This window comes from Podarcis bocagei (assembly GCF_964188305.1).
Source record: "Podarcis bocagei genome assembly, chromosome: 13".
In the NCBI taxonomy this organism is placed as follows: Eukaryota; Metazoa; Chordata; class Lepidosauria; order Squamata; family Lacertidae; genus Podarcis; species Podarcis bocagei.
In genome coordinates this window covers 40,860,840-40,878,502 of record NC_138138.1, presented here as the reverse complement: position 1 = coordinate 40,878,502, position 17,663 = coordinate 40,860,840, and the positions used below count along the sequence as shown (strand labels likewise).

The 17,663-nt window shown below is 44.9% G+C and overlaps 3 protein-coding genes across 10 annotated transcripts in view; 2 read left to right on the top strand and 1 right to left on the bottom strand.

The window, feature by feature from the left end:
- Positions 1-17,663, bottom strand: part of PRR14 (proline rich 14) — a 49,057-nt gene that overhangs the window by 20,999 nt on the left and 10,395 nt on the right. The window contains exons 1-2 of one of the 4 annotated variants that reach the window (XM_081165862.1): positions 3,487-3,526; positions 1,663-1,750 (exon numbers count right to left, since the gene is read on the bottom strand). The gene's annotated coding sequence lies outside the window, so the exon portion shown is untranslated. Of the gene's footprint in view, positions 1-1,662; positions 1,751-3,482; positions 3,527-8,463; positions 8,528-17,663 lie in introns of those variants that run through there. The other 3 variants (XM_081165863.1, XM_081165866.1, XM_081165869.1) reach the window with 3 other exon arrangements.
- Positions 671-8,114, top strand: LOC308570865 (uncharacterized protein). The gene is made up of 7 exons (XM_081165903.1): positions 671-805; positions 1,300-1,416; positions 1,669-1,791; positions 2,629-2,760; positions 4,946-5,068; positions 5,367-5,465; positions 6,812-8,114. Exons 2-7 carry the CDS (start codon positions 1,324-1,326, stop codon positions 7,829-7,831), a joined length of 1,590 nt encoding a protein of 529 aa, XP_081022029.1. The 5' UTR covers positions 671-805; positions 1,300-1,323; the 3' UTR covers positions 7,832-8,114.
- LOC308570860 (uncharacterized protein) lies at positions 11,404-16,925 on the top strand. Of its 5 annotated transcripts, none has more exons than XM_081165893.1 (4): positions 11,404-11,721; positions 12,261-12,368; positions 12,771-12,846; positions 14,640-16,925. In XM_081165893.1, exon 4 carries the CDS (start codon positions 14,651-14,653, stop codon positions 16,295-16,297), a length of 1,647 nt encoding a protein of 548 aa, XP_081022019.1. In that variant the 5' UTR covers positions 11,404-11,721; positions 12,261-12,368; positions 12,771-12,846; positions 14,640-14,650; the 3' UTR covers positions 16,298-16,925. The 5 variants fall into 5 exon arrangements, with proteins under 5 accessions (XP_081022019.1, XP_081022018.1, XP_081022017.1 ...); XM_081165892.1 differs by having other exon boundaries at positions 12,771-12,962; XM_081165891.1 differs by having other exon boundaries at positions 11,405-11,721; positions 12,771-12,978.

The following is a 17,663-nucleotide window of genomic DNA, read 5'->3' as shown; positions in this document are numbered from 1 at the left end:
GGGGCTGGAGAAGGGTGGGAGGGAGGGAGGGAGGAGGACTCCTGGGTCCACCCCCTACTCGCGTCTGGCAGGAACAGGCGCCGCTGCTGCAGTTGCCACTCTCCCTGTCTTGCAGACCTCTCCACCAATGAGCGACAACGAGGGAAGGCAACGTTGGCGAATCTGCGAGGCGCACCGCCCCTCCGCCACCCTCCTCTCGACGTCTAACATTCTCCCCGTCCCCCCCCCCCGGCCCTCGGAGCTCCCCCTCCCCACTCAGCAGGGTCTCTTCTCGGGGAGGGAAGAGGCGCAAAAGCGCAGCCGGAGCCAATTCCGCCGCCCATCTCGAGGCGCTTGCCAAAGGGCGAGGAGCCTCCGGATCCCGTTTATCGGCTCTGCTAGCCACCTCTGCGCCCTCCTCCGCATCATCATCATCTTCATCATCACCCTCGGCAGCCCCACCATTCCTCCCCTGCTCCAGAGAGGCCCGGGTGAGTGGGGAGGGGAGCCAGCCTGGGCCGCAGGAAGCAGTCACTCCTTGGCTCAACTTCCTTCCCGGACTTGGTACTGGCCCCGGGTGGGGAATCCGTCTCCCCTTCCTTACCCAACCCCTTATCCTGCTGCCAGCTACCCTAACTCTCCATAGGGACGTGGCGGAGAAAAAAGGGTGTCTACCACGTGGGTTGCCAGAAGCAGCTGTTGCTTGGAATAGAGGTGTGCATCACAACACAACCCCCCCTTGGATTTCTAAGACGTAATTAGGCTAAACTTACGGAGCTAGTGATATTAGCGAGCAGACACACGCCAAGACTGAGAGACAAAAGAGGTAAGTTTTAAGAGCTCGAGACTCCTTGGGGTTGTGGGGAAGGGTGGGTCTTATTTGAGGCCATGGCCTGCACAGGGATACCTCTGCAGTTGTGATACCTACACAGTAGTGCTGTGTGCTTCTGAGCATGTGAAGGGTGCATAAATAAGCCAGTCGTTCTCTATGAAGACAGCACTTTGCATCAGGGATTAGTGACAGGATTTCCAGACAGACTTGAGTCATACCATGGCCTCATCCATCTTCCCATACTATATTCAAACCAAGTGGACTCATCCATGTTCATTGGGGGCAATAGGAAAATAGATCTAAATATCTCCTGAATCTAAGCTAGGTGGCTGGCCTCACAGGGTAGTTGTGAGTCAAAAAAAGCTGCACTGACTTGTAGGGGGTTTGATGGTCTACAAATAAGAGTTGTTTAAAGAGGACTTAATTTTCTAATAACTATGCCTAGGGTGGAGAGCCTTGGTCACTTACCTTTGTTTCCCCCTCAAAAGCCACTCACTTCCGCACTTAAATTAATGATGGATGAGGACAAGGAGGACATGAAAGAAGAGAAGTCAGAGGGGATTCCTATATCTGGCACACCAACCGAGGTCAAAGATGGGGGTGTGGTAAGTAACAGAGGCGCTTTGACACAATGTTTCCCCAGATGCCTCTGGGTTTAAAAGAAAGACTCCTTTGTGGAAAACAGACCAAACCATCATGTCCGTTTCTGCTCAGACTGATATGACTAAAGCAATCTCATGCTGGGTGAACAGCACCATGGGAAGATCTGGTGCCTAAAATATGTAAGGAGCTAATTTGGTCACCTAATGGATTTGTTTGTTTGTGTATGTATTTGTTTTCCCATTCTGTACCTTCAGAAATTGGATGCAGACAGGCCATTGATGAAGAATGCGGGAACATCTCGGGGATCCTCAGAGATACGGCGGAAAGGGCTGCTGACTAGAGTAAAGAAGGAAAGGGAAAGAGCACAGGAGAGCAAGGTGTGGCTATACAAGATCTCCAGGGACAGACCTATGAGGTTTTTTTGTTTGGAAGGAGGGTGGTGAGGTGGAAGGAAGGAAAAATCAGGACTAGAGGTTTGTGTGTCTGTCCTGGGTGTAATTTGCTTCCTACTAAATAATTTTAGGAAAAGGCCCCATAAAAGACTGAGCCACACACAGATTTGAGGGAATAGGCTGGAAAAACCAGGATTCTGAGATCCAGTAGGAATGGAGCAGGACTTCTTGGTTTGCAAGGAGTGTTTATTGATTGCCTTTCTATCCCATCCTTCAAGGAGCTCAGGGTGATGAACACGTTCCCTTTGCCCCCTCCCCATTTTATCCTCACAACATCCCTGTAAGGTCTGTTAGGCCAAGGGGTAGTGACAGCCTAAGAGCACCCAGCAAGTTTCATGGCCATGTGCGAATTGGAGCCCAGGCTTCCCTGATCCTAGTGTAGCATTCTGACCGCTATGCTGTGCTGGCTACTTGTGTTCTGCCCTGTCCAGATTACACAGGGTTGGTTGGTGTATTATTGTGCCTGACGTCATAGAAAAACAATATAGTGTAGGGTTATAGTGTTGGATTAAGGGGTGGGGAGAGCAGGATCAGATATTCAAGCTTGATGCTGAACCATGACCTTGGACCAGTCATATTTCATTCTCTCACACACATTCTCTCTCAAGCTAGCCTGTTTCACAGAGTTGTTGTGAGGATAATGTGGGTGAGGGCTAGAACAGCTTATACTGCCTTGAGTTCCTTGGAAAAAATATGGAATAGAAATCTAATGAATAAAAATAACGTATAATCTGCTCCCAGCTACTTTACCTCTTCTTTCAGCCTCTGCCACCTTCTCCAAGGAAATGGACACGGCTTGTCACTTCATGCAAAACAGAAAAGGTGGCAACAGAGAAGGAGGAAGAGCCTCCAATTGTGGTGAAGATGCTTGAGATCCCAGTGGGTGACAACATGGTGAGTAATGAAAGCAAACCAATGACTAGATCTCAGGGCTACATCTATGCAGAGGTACCTCTGGTTATGAACTTAATTCGTTCCGGAGGTCTGTTCTTAACCTGAAACTGTTCTTAACCTGTTCCTTAACTGTTCTTAATGGGGCCTCCTACTGCCGGTGTGCCGCCAGCACACGATTTCTGTTCTCATCCTGAGATAAAGTTCTTAACCCGAGGTACTACTTGCAGGTTAGCGGAGTCTGTAACCCGAAGTGTTTGTAACTCGAGGTGTTTATAACCCAAGGTACCACTGTATAGCAGAAAAGGATACACTGTATAAAGTGCTCCTGTTTACATCCGGACCCCTTTCTAACGTATAATATTCTTCATTAGCATTGCCAGCCTTCCAACCAGCCTTTTTAAAAAGCAGCTTGATTTGGATTTTTATGGAGAAAATATGTCATTCATCTCCTTATTTAAAGATTGCTGCCGCCACCGTCCTTCAGTTGCTATTAGAACTGAATACAGATTTACAGATTGATAAAGCACTCCAAGCATTGTAGCTCTGTAGGGAATAGTGTTTTTCTAACAACTGTCAGCACCATTAACAAACGACAGCTCCCAGGATTCTTTGGGGGAAACCATGGCTATTTAAAGTGGCATGGTACCACTTTAAATGTATGGTGTGAATGTGGCATAAATAACTTGCAGAAAACAGTCTTAAAAGGAGGTTGCATAACTTACTGACAAACTGCATAGTTGTCCCAAGGATGATGATAAACATGACGCATAGGTGACAAATTTCAGTTCAGTGCCATCTTTGCTACTATACAAGATAATGGGGTTGGCAGAGAGAAGAGAATCCATCAATCAGGAGTTGCCATAGCACACTGGATAAGATTTTCTTATGTACTCTGGAACATGACACACCAGCATGTACACTGAAGTGATTGGCCTGGTTATATTTTGTCCACAACTTGGAAAGGGGAATTTTAGAGGCGTGAATGTGAGTCATCTCTACACCTGGTAGGTGGAAACCATTTGGGTATCCAAGTCTTGGAACATGACAGAAATGGATGCTAAACAGTTTTGCCAAATACAAGCACTCTTTGCTCCAACTTTTCATCACAGTGATTTTTATCTATATCTATATCCCATGGAAAGTGTTGTCTGCTAATTTCTGAAGAATGAGCCACTGCTAAATGTATAAGAGAATCCATTTGCTGGTTAGTTGGCAACCATATTCTTTATTAGAGATAAAAACAAGATCTTGCCTGCAAGAGTATTGTTCTTCAACTTTTAAAGGCAAAATCTGAATTATTTTGTTCTTCCCTCTTATTAAGAAACTAAGAATTGGAGAGATGGAAAGGAACAAAGAGCAGTTGTGGCACACTATGGAATGGGCTACGTACTCACATTATTGCTTTTTGCTAGTACAGTAGATAGTGTGAGAAAACTGCCACACAGGAAGCTCAGCGGCCTACCTATAAGCAAGAAAACCCACACGTTCTGCATGCTGAGTGCTACATATATGGTTATCATTTTCAGTATTCTTCTATAAGTTGCTTTCCTTTGGCAAAAGTCAGCACCAGTAGTGATTTTGATACTTTAAAAATGGCTTTTTGAGTTGGCTGCAGAGAACACATCCTGTGAGGAGAAATTGACAAAGTGGTGTCTCCCCTGGCAACCATTTTTTACCTCCTTAGCCTTAGGCATGCACAACATTTGATTTGTTAGCCATCTGTGATGACCCTTGGTGACCTCCTGGGACAGTAAAACACAGTAGGGCTGTCCAGGATCATATAGGTCACACTATATGGTTGATGAGATGTACTTGGTTTAGTGCAGGGGTCACCAGTGCAGCAGCTGCCAGTGTACCCACAGTACCTCCTATGGCGCCCACAAAAGGTCTCAGTAAATATCCCCTTAAAATCCAGTGTATGAGACTGTTTGATCTTCCTACTCAGTACCTCTTTGCATTTGTTCATCCTCTTCTGCACAACCCCATAACAGCCATTTTGTGACGGGCACCAATGGTACTTCTGCAGTATTCCAAATGTGCTCACTGCCTCCAAAAGGCTGGTAACCTCTGGTTCAGGTGGGCTTAAGGCCATCTTGGCCTGTCTCAGCATTTGAGAACTATTCAACTCTAGAGGGATAAGATGCGTGTAAAAATCCTCACTTCTTGCTGTTTTTGCCTTTTCTAGCCAGAGTGTTCATTCTCCCAGAATAGGTTAATAATGGAGGATGGCAGTGAGAAAGAACTGATAATTAGAAGAAGAGTGAAGAAGGAAAAAGATGAGGAAGAGAATCTGGAATTTGAAGTGGAGGTGAGGAGGGTTTCCACAGGTGGGAAACCAGTGAGTGGAGATGAAGATGGGAAGGTGAGATGTTTTATTTGGGTGAGGGGAAAGAAGGACCAACTTTCAGGGGGGGAAAGGATTGCTTAACTCAGCCTTTGAAAAACTGGCCCTTCAGATGTTTTAGACTACAGCTCCCATCAGCCCTAGCCAGCACAGCTGGTTTGGAATTGTAGTCAAAAACATGTGGAGGGCATCACGTTTGCAACGGCTAGTGACATCATTGTCTTGGTCAAACTTGCTCCATCTTGGTTCTACTGCCTTGCAGGACATGCCACCTGAGGAAGAGATGAAGGCTGAGGTGGAGGAGCAGAAGGCTCAAGAATTCGAGATGCAAAAAGTCACCGTCCCCATAGATGGGATTTTGGTGAGTACTGGGGGTAGCATAGCCGAGGGAATGTCAGGAGAGCTTGGAGGAGAGACTTGTAGATGGAGGTGGGTGGTGAGGTGGTTCTATTGTACTGTTTCCATGATCTTTGGGAATGTTGGGTTTTTCCTGTCAGAGGCCTGATCTGCACTATACATTTAAAGCAGTATTGTACCACTTTAAACAGTCATGGTTTCCCTCAAAGAATCCTGGGAACTGGAGTTTGCTATGAGTGCTGAGAGTTCCTAGGCGACCCCTGTTCCCTCACAAAGCTATAAATCTCAGAGCCATTCCCTCTTCCCAAAGAAATATAGGAATTGTAGCTGTATGATGGGAATATGGGTCTCCTAACAACTCTGGACACCCTTAACACTTTTCAGGATTCTTTGGCAGAAGCCATGCCTGTTTAAAGTGGTACGATACTGCACTGATGGGGCCAGACTGCCAAGGCTGCATCCTGATGTTAGCCTTTTTTTGGTGAGTCTTGGCAGCTGTATGGCAGGGGGGGCGATGATGAAAGAAGTGGTATTTGGCAATTCTTCTGGCATTGTACAGGACAACATCTTACTAATGTTAGGACTTTGTAAGTCACTGAAACTCAAGAGTGCAATGAAGGAATAGTAAAAAAAAAAAAAGTCTACATGCTGAATCCAAGATTCACAAAAAAAGGCTTTGCATCAAGATGAAGCCTTAAGAATATGGCCAGAGAACCAGCAAGGGAAAATTTGGCCACATGCCTCTTTTCTTATCACGCTGCTGTAGCATTGGGGCCACCACTAGTAGGGACCCTCTTTGTTGTTGTTGTTTAGTCGTTTAGTCGTGTCTGACTCTTCATGACCCCATGGACCAGAGCACGCCAGGCACTCCTGTCTTCCACTTCCCCCGGCAGTTTGGTCAAACTCATGCTGGTAGCTTCGAGAGCACTGTCCAACCATCTCATCCTCTGTTGTCCCCTTCTCCTTGTGCCCTCAATCTTTCCCAAGGGTCCCTCTTTAGCCTTGTCTAATCTCCTGTCCATCCCCAGTTCACTTGCACACAATATATACTCCCTTTACAAGTAGGTCAGGTTATATCATCGGCAGCCTGTTAAGCCAAAAGAGAGGCTTGCCAAGCATATATTAACTTTGACCTCTGGTTTTGACCAACTCTTAGTACACATTAGTTCCTGCTCTTATCAAAAGATGATTTCTAAAACTATGATACAGTACAAAGATGGACTCCTTCTTTAAAAAATAATGACTTGTTTATGTGGCAGTTTCCAGGCTAGCACCCCTAATATCTGTTCCCAGAGTGCCTTTTTTTTACAGCAGGCTAAGCTGTCCTAATCATTTCTTCCATTCCTGTAGGTGCCCTCCTCCTCCTCACACCCCAATACCTGTAGTGTTTGTGGCAAGAGTTTTAGCCGTCGCTCAAACTTGGCCAAGCACCAGATCATCCACACGGGTGAGAAGCCTTACCGCTGCAATGACTGTGGCCGCAGCTTCAACCAGAGCTCAGCCCTCACCAAGCACCAGCGGACACACACTGGGGAGCGTCCCTACGTCTGCGGAGACTGTGGAAAGGCCTTCACGGCCAGTTCAAATCTCCTCCAGCACCGCCGTTTTCACACAGGAGAGCGGCCCTATCGGTGTGAGCTGTGTGGCAAGGCCTTCTCCCAGAGCTCCAACTACAACCTGCACCGCCGCAGCCACACAGGAGTCACACCTTATCAGTGCAATGTGTGTGGCAAACGCTTTACCGGGAGTTCCTGCCTTACTCGCCACCAGAGGACCCACACAGGGGAGAAGCCATACCAGTGCCAGGAATGTGGCAAACGCTTTTCTGGGAGCTCCACTCTGGCCAACCACCGGCGCACCCACACAGGTGAGAAGCCTTACGGCTGTGCTGAGTGTGGCAAGAGGTTCACCCACCACTCCAACCTAGTGGACCACTGGCGGGTGCACACAGGAGAGAAACCATATGTTTGCAGCGAGTGCGGGAAGAGCTTTCGGCTTAGCTCCCACATCATTCGCCACCGCCGCACTCATGCCAATGCCCGCGGTGCTAGCCTGGCATATGACATCCTTGGCAGCGTTGATACAGCTGGCAATGACGCCAACATTAGTGCCCATCACGTCAGCCTCCTCTATGAAAACGCCAGCAGCACTGACGGTGGCAGCCCTCACGGGTCCGGTCACAATGCCCTGTGTGCCAATAGCAGCATCTCCAATGGCAACAATGATACCGATGGGGAAGAGGGCAGCCGGCTTCTCATCTGCAGCCAGTGTGGTAAAGGTTTCCACCTGGAGTCCGGCCTTCAAGAAGACTCCGTGCTGGGTGAGGGACCCTATACTTGTACTGAGTGTGGCACCAGCTGTTGGACGTAGCCGGACAGTGGTGTAGCTGAGCAGCAAATCTTCCGTAGCCCTCCAGGATCTCTGGTTGGATCAGAAAGCAAAGCCTGAGCACAGGAGAGAGATTTATCTGTGACTAAATCAATAATGGACCAGAATGGAGAAGTGTATTCTGATCTCCATTTTTTTAATGGGTTTGGGGAAATGCTTGTATTGAACTACGATTGGATCTGCTTCCATAGAATACTATGTTCACCTCCAAAGATCTGTTCCTGCTTTTGCTGTGAAGGAAAGGAGTAAATAATATTGCAGATTATGTGCATATGCACGTGTGTGTGTTTGTGGTGGCAATCTTGATTTCTAGGACAGAATGGGTTTCTAGTGCAGGGATGGGTAACCTTTGGCCCTCCAGATGACACTGGACAACAGCTCCCATCATCCCTGACCACCAGCTGTGTTGATTGGGGCTGGTGGGAACTGGAGTCTTAACAACTGGGGGGGTCAAAAGTTACCCATTCCTGCTATAGTGCCACAGGATAGCATTAGGAAGATACTAAGAACATACAAGGCTTGCTGGAACAGGCCTGTGACTTATCAAGTCCAGCATCTTGTTCGCACTTGCCTATGGGAAGCCCACAAGCAGGATGTGAGCTCATTAGACTTACCCTCCATCTTCTGTATTCCCTCTAGCTTTCTCACCCAGTACTTTTGTTCTCTCCTCGCCTCTGCCTTGCAAAAAAGAAAATAGAAAATCACCTGTTGTCTTCTCTTTTAAAATGCTACTATTCAAAAGAATCAATTCCAGGATGCACCAAGAGCTTGAATAGATTTTCTCATCCCTATGTAATAAAGTTAAGGAAAATAATATCAGGTCAGCAGTCAAGGCTCTGATTGAAGAAAGGAAATCATTAACACTGGTGCAAGTAGCAATACAGTAGACACAAAAGCTTTGGATTTGTGTCACTAGCTCCCCCTTCTGGCAGGAAAAGAGACACTTGAAGGAATGAGGATGTATCCATTGTGGGAATGAATGCATAGAAGATGGTCTTCTGTTTTTTGTTTTCCTAAGGCAGAGGGTGTGTATGTGGAAAAACATATATGTCATATATATGTTTAAGATCCTTGGACTTCATAGACTCTTACTAGCATTTGTAGAACATCTAAACCAAAATTTGGTCCCTAAATAGACCTGGTCACTCCTGATTAGGAAAGGTTAGGAGGACACTTTTTCCACACCTGTCTCTTGAAACATAGAAGCCTACAGAGCAAGGCAAGCCACGTACTTCAAGCAGCCTCAGACTGACAAAGCAAGTGTTCACAGTGAACTTCATTTGTGCATATGAAATTTCTGCTTGGCCATTAATAGTGTATTGACAATATTCAGGCTAATATTCAGCTTTTGTAGGAGAGGGCAGTATCCCAGGAAAACATACACACCACTGCCTTAATCAATCTCTTAACAGTGAGTAATATCATATTACCATCTTCCATGGTCTAGGGACTTTGGGTCTGGGCTATATATGTTCTGTACTAAAAGTAAAAACTTTCCCTCCTAAAAAACGCACACTAAAGTAACCAGAAATAAATCACATCAAATGAAAGTGTAATCTTTTATCAATCTTAGAAGCAAACCCCATTCATTTCAATGGTGTTTTCTCCCAAGTGAGTGTAGGGTTAGAGCCTAAGCAATGTAGGAAATTGTCTCATATCTTGCTCAGTATTGATGATATTGGTAGCGGCTTTCCATAGTTTGATTGATGCCTGCCAGCCCTTCCTGAAGATGTTCGATTGAATCTGGGATCTTCTGCATGCCAAGCATGTGCTCAACCACTGAACTATGGCCTTTTCCAAAACGCATAGAGCTGTGTAAAATTATTTATTCTGCTTTCCCCAAACCCACAAGCTACATGTAAGCATCTATTAGTACTGAAATCCTAGCCTATGACCAGTGAAAGTTTTAATCAAGCCCAAATCTAGTTTCTGATCCCACCAGGCACTGATCCCACGTCTTCCAAATTTCTCTTTACTGCCATGAGGGCTAGAAACCAATTGGTTTTCATGCTTTAAAGGAAATGTCAGCACCCTAAGAGCCTTTCAGTCCTGTAATATGAAGAGTGGAAAAACATACTTCTTTTATTTCCCCCCTAAGATTATTGCTGACACACATGGCAGACAAAGGCATTGTGATGGAGTGACTTAGGAACACAACTTATTTATTTATTTGTTGGGGGGGGGGGTTGGTTACATTTCTAACCTGTAGTCTTCAGTAAATAATGTTCTTGGGATGGCTTGGAAAAAGTATTTCAGCCAGATCTAAAAAACCAGTAATTGATAACACATAAAAAATAATCAAGAGAGGAAGAATGGGTAAGAAATTTCACCATGGCTTAAAATACTTGGATTGTTGTTTGTTCGGGACAAGAAAAAAGTATTTATTTGCCTGGTGCTGAACTGATAAACAACATAGGTGCTAGGTAAGCTTTCCAGATGAAGGGGTTTCAATGACTGTGCCACCACCAAACAGGCACTCTCCCTAGCCATGACATATTTTATGTTGGACCAGGGGTAAACCCAGTAGAGAAGGTCAAATGACAGCCTCAGTCTATTTGCAGACTGATCCAGGTGAAGATAGTCTAACAGGTATCTTGCCTACTGAGCCATGTAGGGCTTTAAAGGTAAGTACCAATGCTTTTAACTGGACTCAGAAACAGACCATGAATCAGTGATATTTTTTTCAACACAAATGAAATATAAACCCTGCAACACAAGGGGTACCCTGGCAACTGTGTTTTGAGCAGCCTTTTCCAACTCTTCAAATGCAATGCCACGTACAAATAAGCTCTCTCGTCCTAATTGTGCCTTTCCTCACTTCTAGCTTTATTACAACAATGCCAACAAAGGTGCCTAAGCTATTTCTGTGAATTTAACCCTTTAGAATGGAAAATCTTGGCAATTCTTGGGAGGAGGCCTTTCTGGTTTCGGTGGCTGCTGGGAAACATTGTGTGTTAAAGCATCCAGTTCAATGAATTAAAAACACCACCACAAACTGCAGTTTAGTTTGGACAAAAACACAAAAGCATCCCAGAATCTATGTTCAGGGTCCAACCTCTACCAAGTTCAAATCCTTGTTGATCATAAAAGGTCACTGGGTGATTTTTGGTGTGTCACTGTTTCATGGCCTAAACTACCTCACAAGGTTTTTGTGATGTTAAATGGAGGGAAAGAGCTGCTTGGAGGAAGGAAATGATAAAAATCTAAATAAAAAAATTGAAATGTAAAGGCTTGGGGCTAAAATCCCATATTCAATTATCAGAGGCTTACTTCTGTGTCCACAAATATTGGATTGCACTGATAATTATTGCAGGGTTATAAACTATGTTAAGGATACTAACGTTTAAAAACTGACCATTCATCCTTTGGCTTCAATAACAGCCTGATGGACCAAATTTAAGAAGTCAACATTTTTTTTCACCACCTTAGAAGGAGGCTGAAAAAGAGAGAAATGCCAGAAGAAACTTTCCCCATTTTGGTATATTTTCCTACACTTGGAATGGAGAGTGAGATACAGAAAATTTAGAAGCAAATTTAGCAGAATCAGGATTAGATTTTTCATTGCTTAAATGAAAGAAAAATCGCTGAATTCTCACATAAAAACAAAATATATAATGTATTTAGTATAATATATTTTATTAGCTGATCAATGTATTGTACATACATTGTAAAGATAGAAATTTGGGCAATCTTAGGGGTTAATACCAGCGAGATTTTTATATGCTAGACGAGACATGGAAGTAGCAGTAAGGGGGAAGGTGGTGCTAAGTGTACCTTCCTGTGCAGCATCCCCCTCCCTATTTGCCCCAAGCCGACAACAAAGCTTAGCTATGGGATCACAAAGTGCAAGAGCTGTCAATATGCATAGCCTGGTGAGTGATGGGAAGTCCAGAGCTGGGGTTATTCTATTTATTATTTGTAACATTTTTACTTTTCAAGCCTGTGAGTCTTGGGGCATTAGCAAAGCTGGGATACTGGGAGATTGGGGTTATTGGATATGAAATGTTGTCTGCTAGAAATAAAACGTTAGAAGTCTGAAAGCTGAAATAGCTGCAGGTTGGGTAGTTTCCTAGATGATGGTGGTGATTGCCGCTTCTCCTGGGAGAAATGTGGCCTCACAAAGGGATATTGCTTTGCTGTATGTAGTGAAGGAAGAAGGCTGCTGGGATAACTTGCCTTTGCCATAGCCTGACCCAGGTGAGCTGTCCGTCTTAGTTGCTGGAAGTGTAGGATATGAAAAAGGATGAAAGCCCTTTTGGAGGCTGTAGGCTAGTAGTATGCGCTAAATGGGAAATACTGGACTAGTAGTAGAGTTGTTTTCTCGTGTTGTGGCAGAAGACCGGGGAGGGTCATGAGAATCTTTCAGGTTAGACATGTCTCCCAGCCACAAGATCTTTATTTGTTGTTTTAGAGTCTGCTAGGACCTGCCCCTTTCAGCCAAGGAAAAGCACACCTTTACAGTTTAGGAATGTAGCTACAGAGACACTGAGAAGAGAATCAGCAGACTCCTTTTCTCCAGGTAAGGGTTCTTTTCTTCTGTTAAGTACATTCTCCAGGTATCTGATGCCTGTGTTCTTTAGCCTGAGCAGGACTGTCTTCTGATTGGGTGGCATGGCCTATAGTAATTGAGGGGGGATTAGTAGCCAACATAATGCTTTTGCAGGGTTTTGTTGGGGAAATGATGTTTTCAGCTGGTCTTCATTTATTTATTTTTTGCAAAGGAAGGAGGATAATGTAATTTCTAGCTTTCACAATTCTGGAAGCAAGCTTGAAAATGTTACAGTAATTACGGCTAATGACGTGGAACCTAAAAATACCCTGAGAACTGCTTTTGGTTTATCCATGAGGAAATAGTTGTTAAGAATAAGTCATCTTGAGTCCCAATAAACTCTTACCCTTAATTTTTCTTTCCTTTGAACAGGGCATTTCTACCCGAAAACCTCTTGTTAACTCCTGAGATGGATTGAGGGAAGGAACGTAACAAAACAGGCTCTGAGGCAAGGAATAGCCTTCTAGCTTCAATGAACTACAGAACAGCTCCAAGATCACTTAGTAAAATGGAGAAAGTAAGGTCTGGTGGGAGGGGTAGCACACAGTGATTAAAACATCAGAAGTAGGTAACTGATATGGTAAGATCACTGTCAATACAGTAGGCTCAGGTCTTGACTGTCTCCCTTTTAAAAATATATTATTAATTTGTTGGTTCTCACAGGATGTAGCACTCCACACTGGTGTGGTATCAGAGGATGGAAGTGTGGCAAGAAGATTCAAGGACAATCAAAGAAATATTTAAACATTTCAGTTTAGTATAGTATAGTATTAGTATCAAAATATTTTGAGGGGGGTATACAACCAGAAACATTATCCATGCCTCTCTTCAAGAGCATTGGCTATTCTTCTGAACTTCTCCATGGCATACTGTTGTGAACAGGGATTTTCAACTCTGGCAAATATGAAAGTTCAGAAAAGGGAAAGGCTTCTTTGTGTTGATGAGATGAGAGTTCATTTATTTCAGACTAGACCTAAGAGAAATGAAATTACCTGGCAAAAGTGAGCTCACGCTTCTCACTGAGTGTGTATACATATTTAAAGTACATATGTAAGAGGCTCATTTATAATTGTATTTTGAGAATGATTCATGTTCTTATGTAGCTGCGTTTTAAAAAAAGGTTTTGGATGCCCCATGATCATATTATAAAGTCGTCGTGTTCTATGCTATAAATCAAGCACTGATAGTTGTTTCCTTTTGTTTTCCAATGTATTTCTAAGCAATAAAAAAAATTGGCATGAGCAAATTTTTGTTTTAAAAGTGTGGCCCTGAGAAAAAGTTAAAGAAGCACTGTATTAATTATTATTAACAATCACCATCTCAACAGTTAAGACACTGCACAGTAACTATTATTAAAAGGAGCATCCTCAAGTTCAAGATGCTAGTTTTAACACTAGAGTCAGAAACAGGGAACTAGAAACCTGTGCTGCTTCCAGCAACAGAAAGGCTCAAGAGGAGGGTCTTCTGTACTTTTATGTCCCAAACCACATCCTAAGCACAGCTGCCAGCAGTGAAGGAGTATCAAGGATTGCTTAAGGGTTGTGATCCCTTCCTGGAGTGGCTAGGAAGATGGAATAATCTGGGCAGGAGGTGGTAGCAGGATAAAAAGACGTGGGAATGATGAGTTTGTCCAGGCATAGACAAACTCTGGCCCTCCAGATGTTTGGGACTACAATTCCCATCATCCCTGACCACTGGTCCTGTCAGCTAGGGATGATGGGAATTGTAGCCCCAAAAATCTGGAGGGCCAGAGTTTGCCTATGCCTGAGTTAGTCCATAAATACAACTCAAGGATATTGTGCTGAGAATGAGACCCTGTGGAAGGGCCATATTTATTCAGAAGTGGGCTAGTTCAGGAGTCTTGTCTTACTGGCCTGCAGCAACTTTCATAATAGCTGTCATGGAGAGGCTCATCTAGCTCATCCTACACTTTCTAGGTTGGAAACCACAATGAGGTGGGAAAATAAATTCACTGTGGTTGAGAAAGGCTCTTCACATATGCACTGGCCTAAGCTGCAGTAGTGCCCACATTCAGGACCCAAGGCCAATGCAGAAAGAACAGAGAGGAAGGAAGAAGATGTGGACTTGGTAAAAAATATATCTAAAGACTAACTGGCAGCAAATGATGCAGCATAGATGGAGCTATGGTGCTTAAAAGACTTGTGGAAGCAGAATGTGAGGATTGATGGTCGTTGGGGATTGATGGTAGATGAATCAATGTGAATTTCTTCTTTCTACTAGGAAACAGAAAGATGGATACAGCTGAAAAACCTGCAAGCAAAAGGGAAGATGTAGTATCAGGAATAAAATCTCAGAGAAGTTTAGCAACCCCAGTAGCAAAGCATCGGCGAGTAGGCAGGGTAATCTGCGGTGTTTGTGGAAAGAGCTTTGTCAAGACCTGTGAACTGTTTGCCCACCAGCGGACCCACACAGGGGAGAAGCCATACGAGTGCTCAGATTGTGGCCGTTGCTTCTCTGTCCAGTCCGCATTGGCCAGTCACCAGAGTATCCACACAGGAGAGAAGCCTTACAGATGTCAGGAGTGTGGCAAGAACTTCCGGCTGAAGAGCAATTTGACCCGCCATCAACGAGTTCATGATGGCATAAGACCATTCCGATGTGAATACTGCGGGACCACCTACAGCACCAAAGCTCACCTGGTCTGGCACCTGAACACCCATACAGGTGAGAAGCCATACAAATGTACTGAGTGCTGGAAGCGTTTTGGAGAGATCTCCTTGCTCGTAGAGCATCTTCTTTCACACCAGGGTGATGGTAGTGGTGGAAAAAATGAAATTGCCTCTGCAGGACGTTTAGGTAGTGGGAACCTTCACCACTGCGATGATTGCGGGAAGAACTTCTGCCGGAGCACCACGTTAGCTGAACACCGTCGCATTCACACTGGTGAGCGTCCTTTTGCCTGCGGGGAGTGTGGCGAGCGGTTCATGCGACGGGCTCTCTACAACGAACATGTCCGCACTCACTCTGAAGAGGGCCCACCCAACCTGTGTGTAGCCTGTGGTAAATCTTTCACCAAGCGCTATTCCCTTCTCCAGCATCAGAGGTCACACACAGGAGAAAAGCCCTATCAGTGCCCCGATTGTCCAAAAAGCTTCATTGCCAGCTCTGCCTTGACACAGCACCGGCGGATACACACCGGAGAGACACCCTACCCGTGTCCAGATTGTGGGCGCAGTTTTAGCCAGAAATCGGTGCTCACAACTCATCGGAGACTTCACACAGGCGAGAGGCCATACAAATGCCAGGAGTGTGGGAAAGGCTTTAGTCAGAGTTCAGCGCTCACTCAGCATCTCCGGACTCACACTGGTGAGTCCCCGTACAGCTGCCAAAAGTGTGGGAAAAGCTTTAGTGGTATGTCAGCTCTCAAGCGACACCACCTCACCCATACAGGGGAACGCCCCTTTCGCTGTGATGAATGTGGCAAAGGGTTCAAGCAGAGCTCCACGTTGGTCCAGCACCAGAGGATTCACACTCATGAGAAGCCTTATGCCTGTCTCCAGTGCAACAAAAACTACAGCCAACGGGCTGCTCTTGCCAAGCACCTGAGGACTCACACCAAGGAAGCCTTGCTTTCTGGCACATGCAGTGAGCCAATGGACATCAGGGTTTATAAAGAGCCTTTTGTCCAACCCCAAGAAGAGGAGAACAATACAGAGAATGACGTGGAGGAAGAAGCTGATGAGGTCGTGGTGCTCCCTCCGGGGACGTGGGATGCTGAGGTAAAAGAAGAGTCAGAGCTTCAGTGGGAGAACGACATACCATTTGCAGAAACGGGGTCGCTCTCATGGGTGAAAAAGGAAGAGTCAGATGAGGCCCAGGTAGAAAGGAGAGAACTGTCAACAGTTTCTCTGCACATCAAAGAGGAACCAGACGACTGAAAGAATTGTGGGCACGATGTCAGGCTTTGTGGTTTTTTCAAACAAATGTGCCAGGGCTGTCCCAGAAACTCCCACATGTGACAAGGGGTTCTGTCTTGGAGGGAGAAAGATAAATCTAAACTTGGAGCACTGTAAGGATAGACCTCTGAAAAGAGTGCTATTAGAACTGAAACCTGCCTTGAACCATGTTTACCAACCCTAATCCCAGAATTGTATAGCTTGGTTATGAATACTCAGTGGTGAGGAAAATGAATTCAGTATATCCTGAACAGCATTCTTCATTACCTGGTTCATGCAGTGTCCCCTTGGAAGGGAGCAGATTCAGAAGAGGTTCCAGAGCAGAGCCTTAACTCAAATAAATTATTGGCTGATCATATTCTGTGGGTCAGCTTTGGGAGTTTGTGGTCTTGAAAACCCACTTTAAAAAGAAAAAAAGTGTTTTGGTGCTCCAAAGTTGCACATGCAATTTGGAAGGTATAAAACTAGAATTGCAGGCAGGACTTGTAGTGGCCATGTAACCAATTAATATGAGGGGTAGATGGCATGGAGGGGAATGAGTATTCCCAGGAGGTGATTGTGCTAAAATGTCTCTCTGCATTCACAATGTATTAAAGGCATGATGACAACAGTGGTGCTGCAGTCAATATTTTCCAGTAGCAATGTTAATACACTATGCCTCAATCTTTGCCCTAGGGCAGGGATTATGAACCTGCAGTGTCTCTAATGTTGTTGGACTACTCTCCCAGATCATTGGCTATGCTGCCTGGGGCTGATGAGAGTTGGTTCAACAAGATCTGGAGGACCACAGGTTCTCTATCCCTACCTTTGGGCCAGGTTGTGAACACCCCCTCCATGCATTGTGCTAGTTCATAGAGGAATAGTGCGATGTCACCTTGAAAATGGCTTGGGCAGTGTTCACATTGTCTGTTTTTTGACAGGACCCTTATCGATCATGGGATTAAATAAAGTTTACTGAAAGTTAACAAATAAATGCTGAAGAACTCTGGGCAATCCTACCCCAGAAAAGCTCAACAACTCTGGGCAATCCTCCACAGAAAAAGCTCAACAACTCTGGGCAATCCCCCCACCCCATGCATGCTCCTCCTCCCTCCAATGACAATGGGTAGATCACTGCCAGTTTTTTTTATACTGGGAATAGATCGCAGTTGGACGTGCCTGACATATGCTATCAGTTGTAGTCCCACAGCAGAATATTGGCTTTTGCTTTGTTTTTTGTTGCCACAGGGAAAAGATACAGGAAACATTTCTTCATAGTGGTGTTAAAACCCTTGAAACATTGTTTGCACTCTTTTTACGAAACAGGACTTCTTTACCACTCATTTTGCTCTTTCTTGGGCTCAAGTTA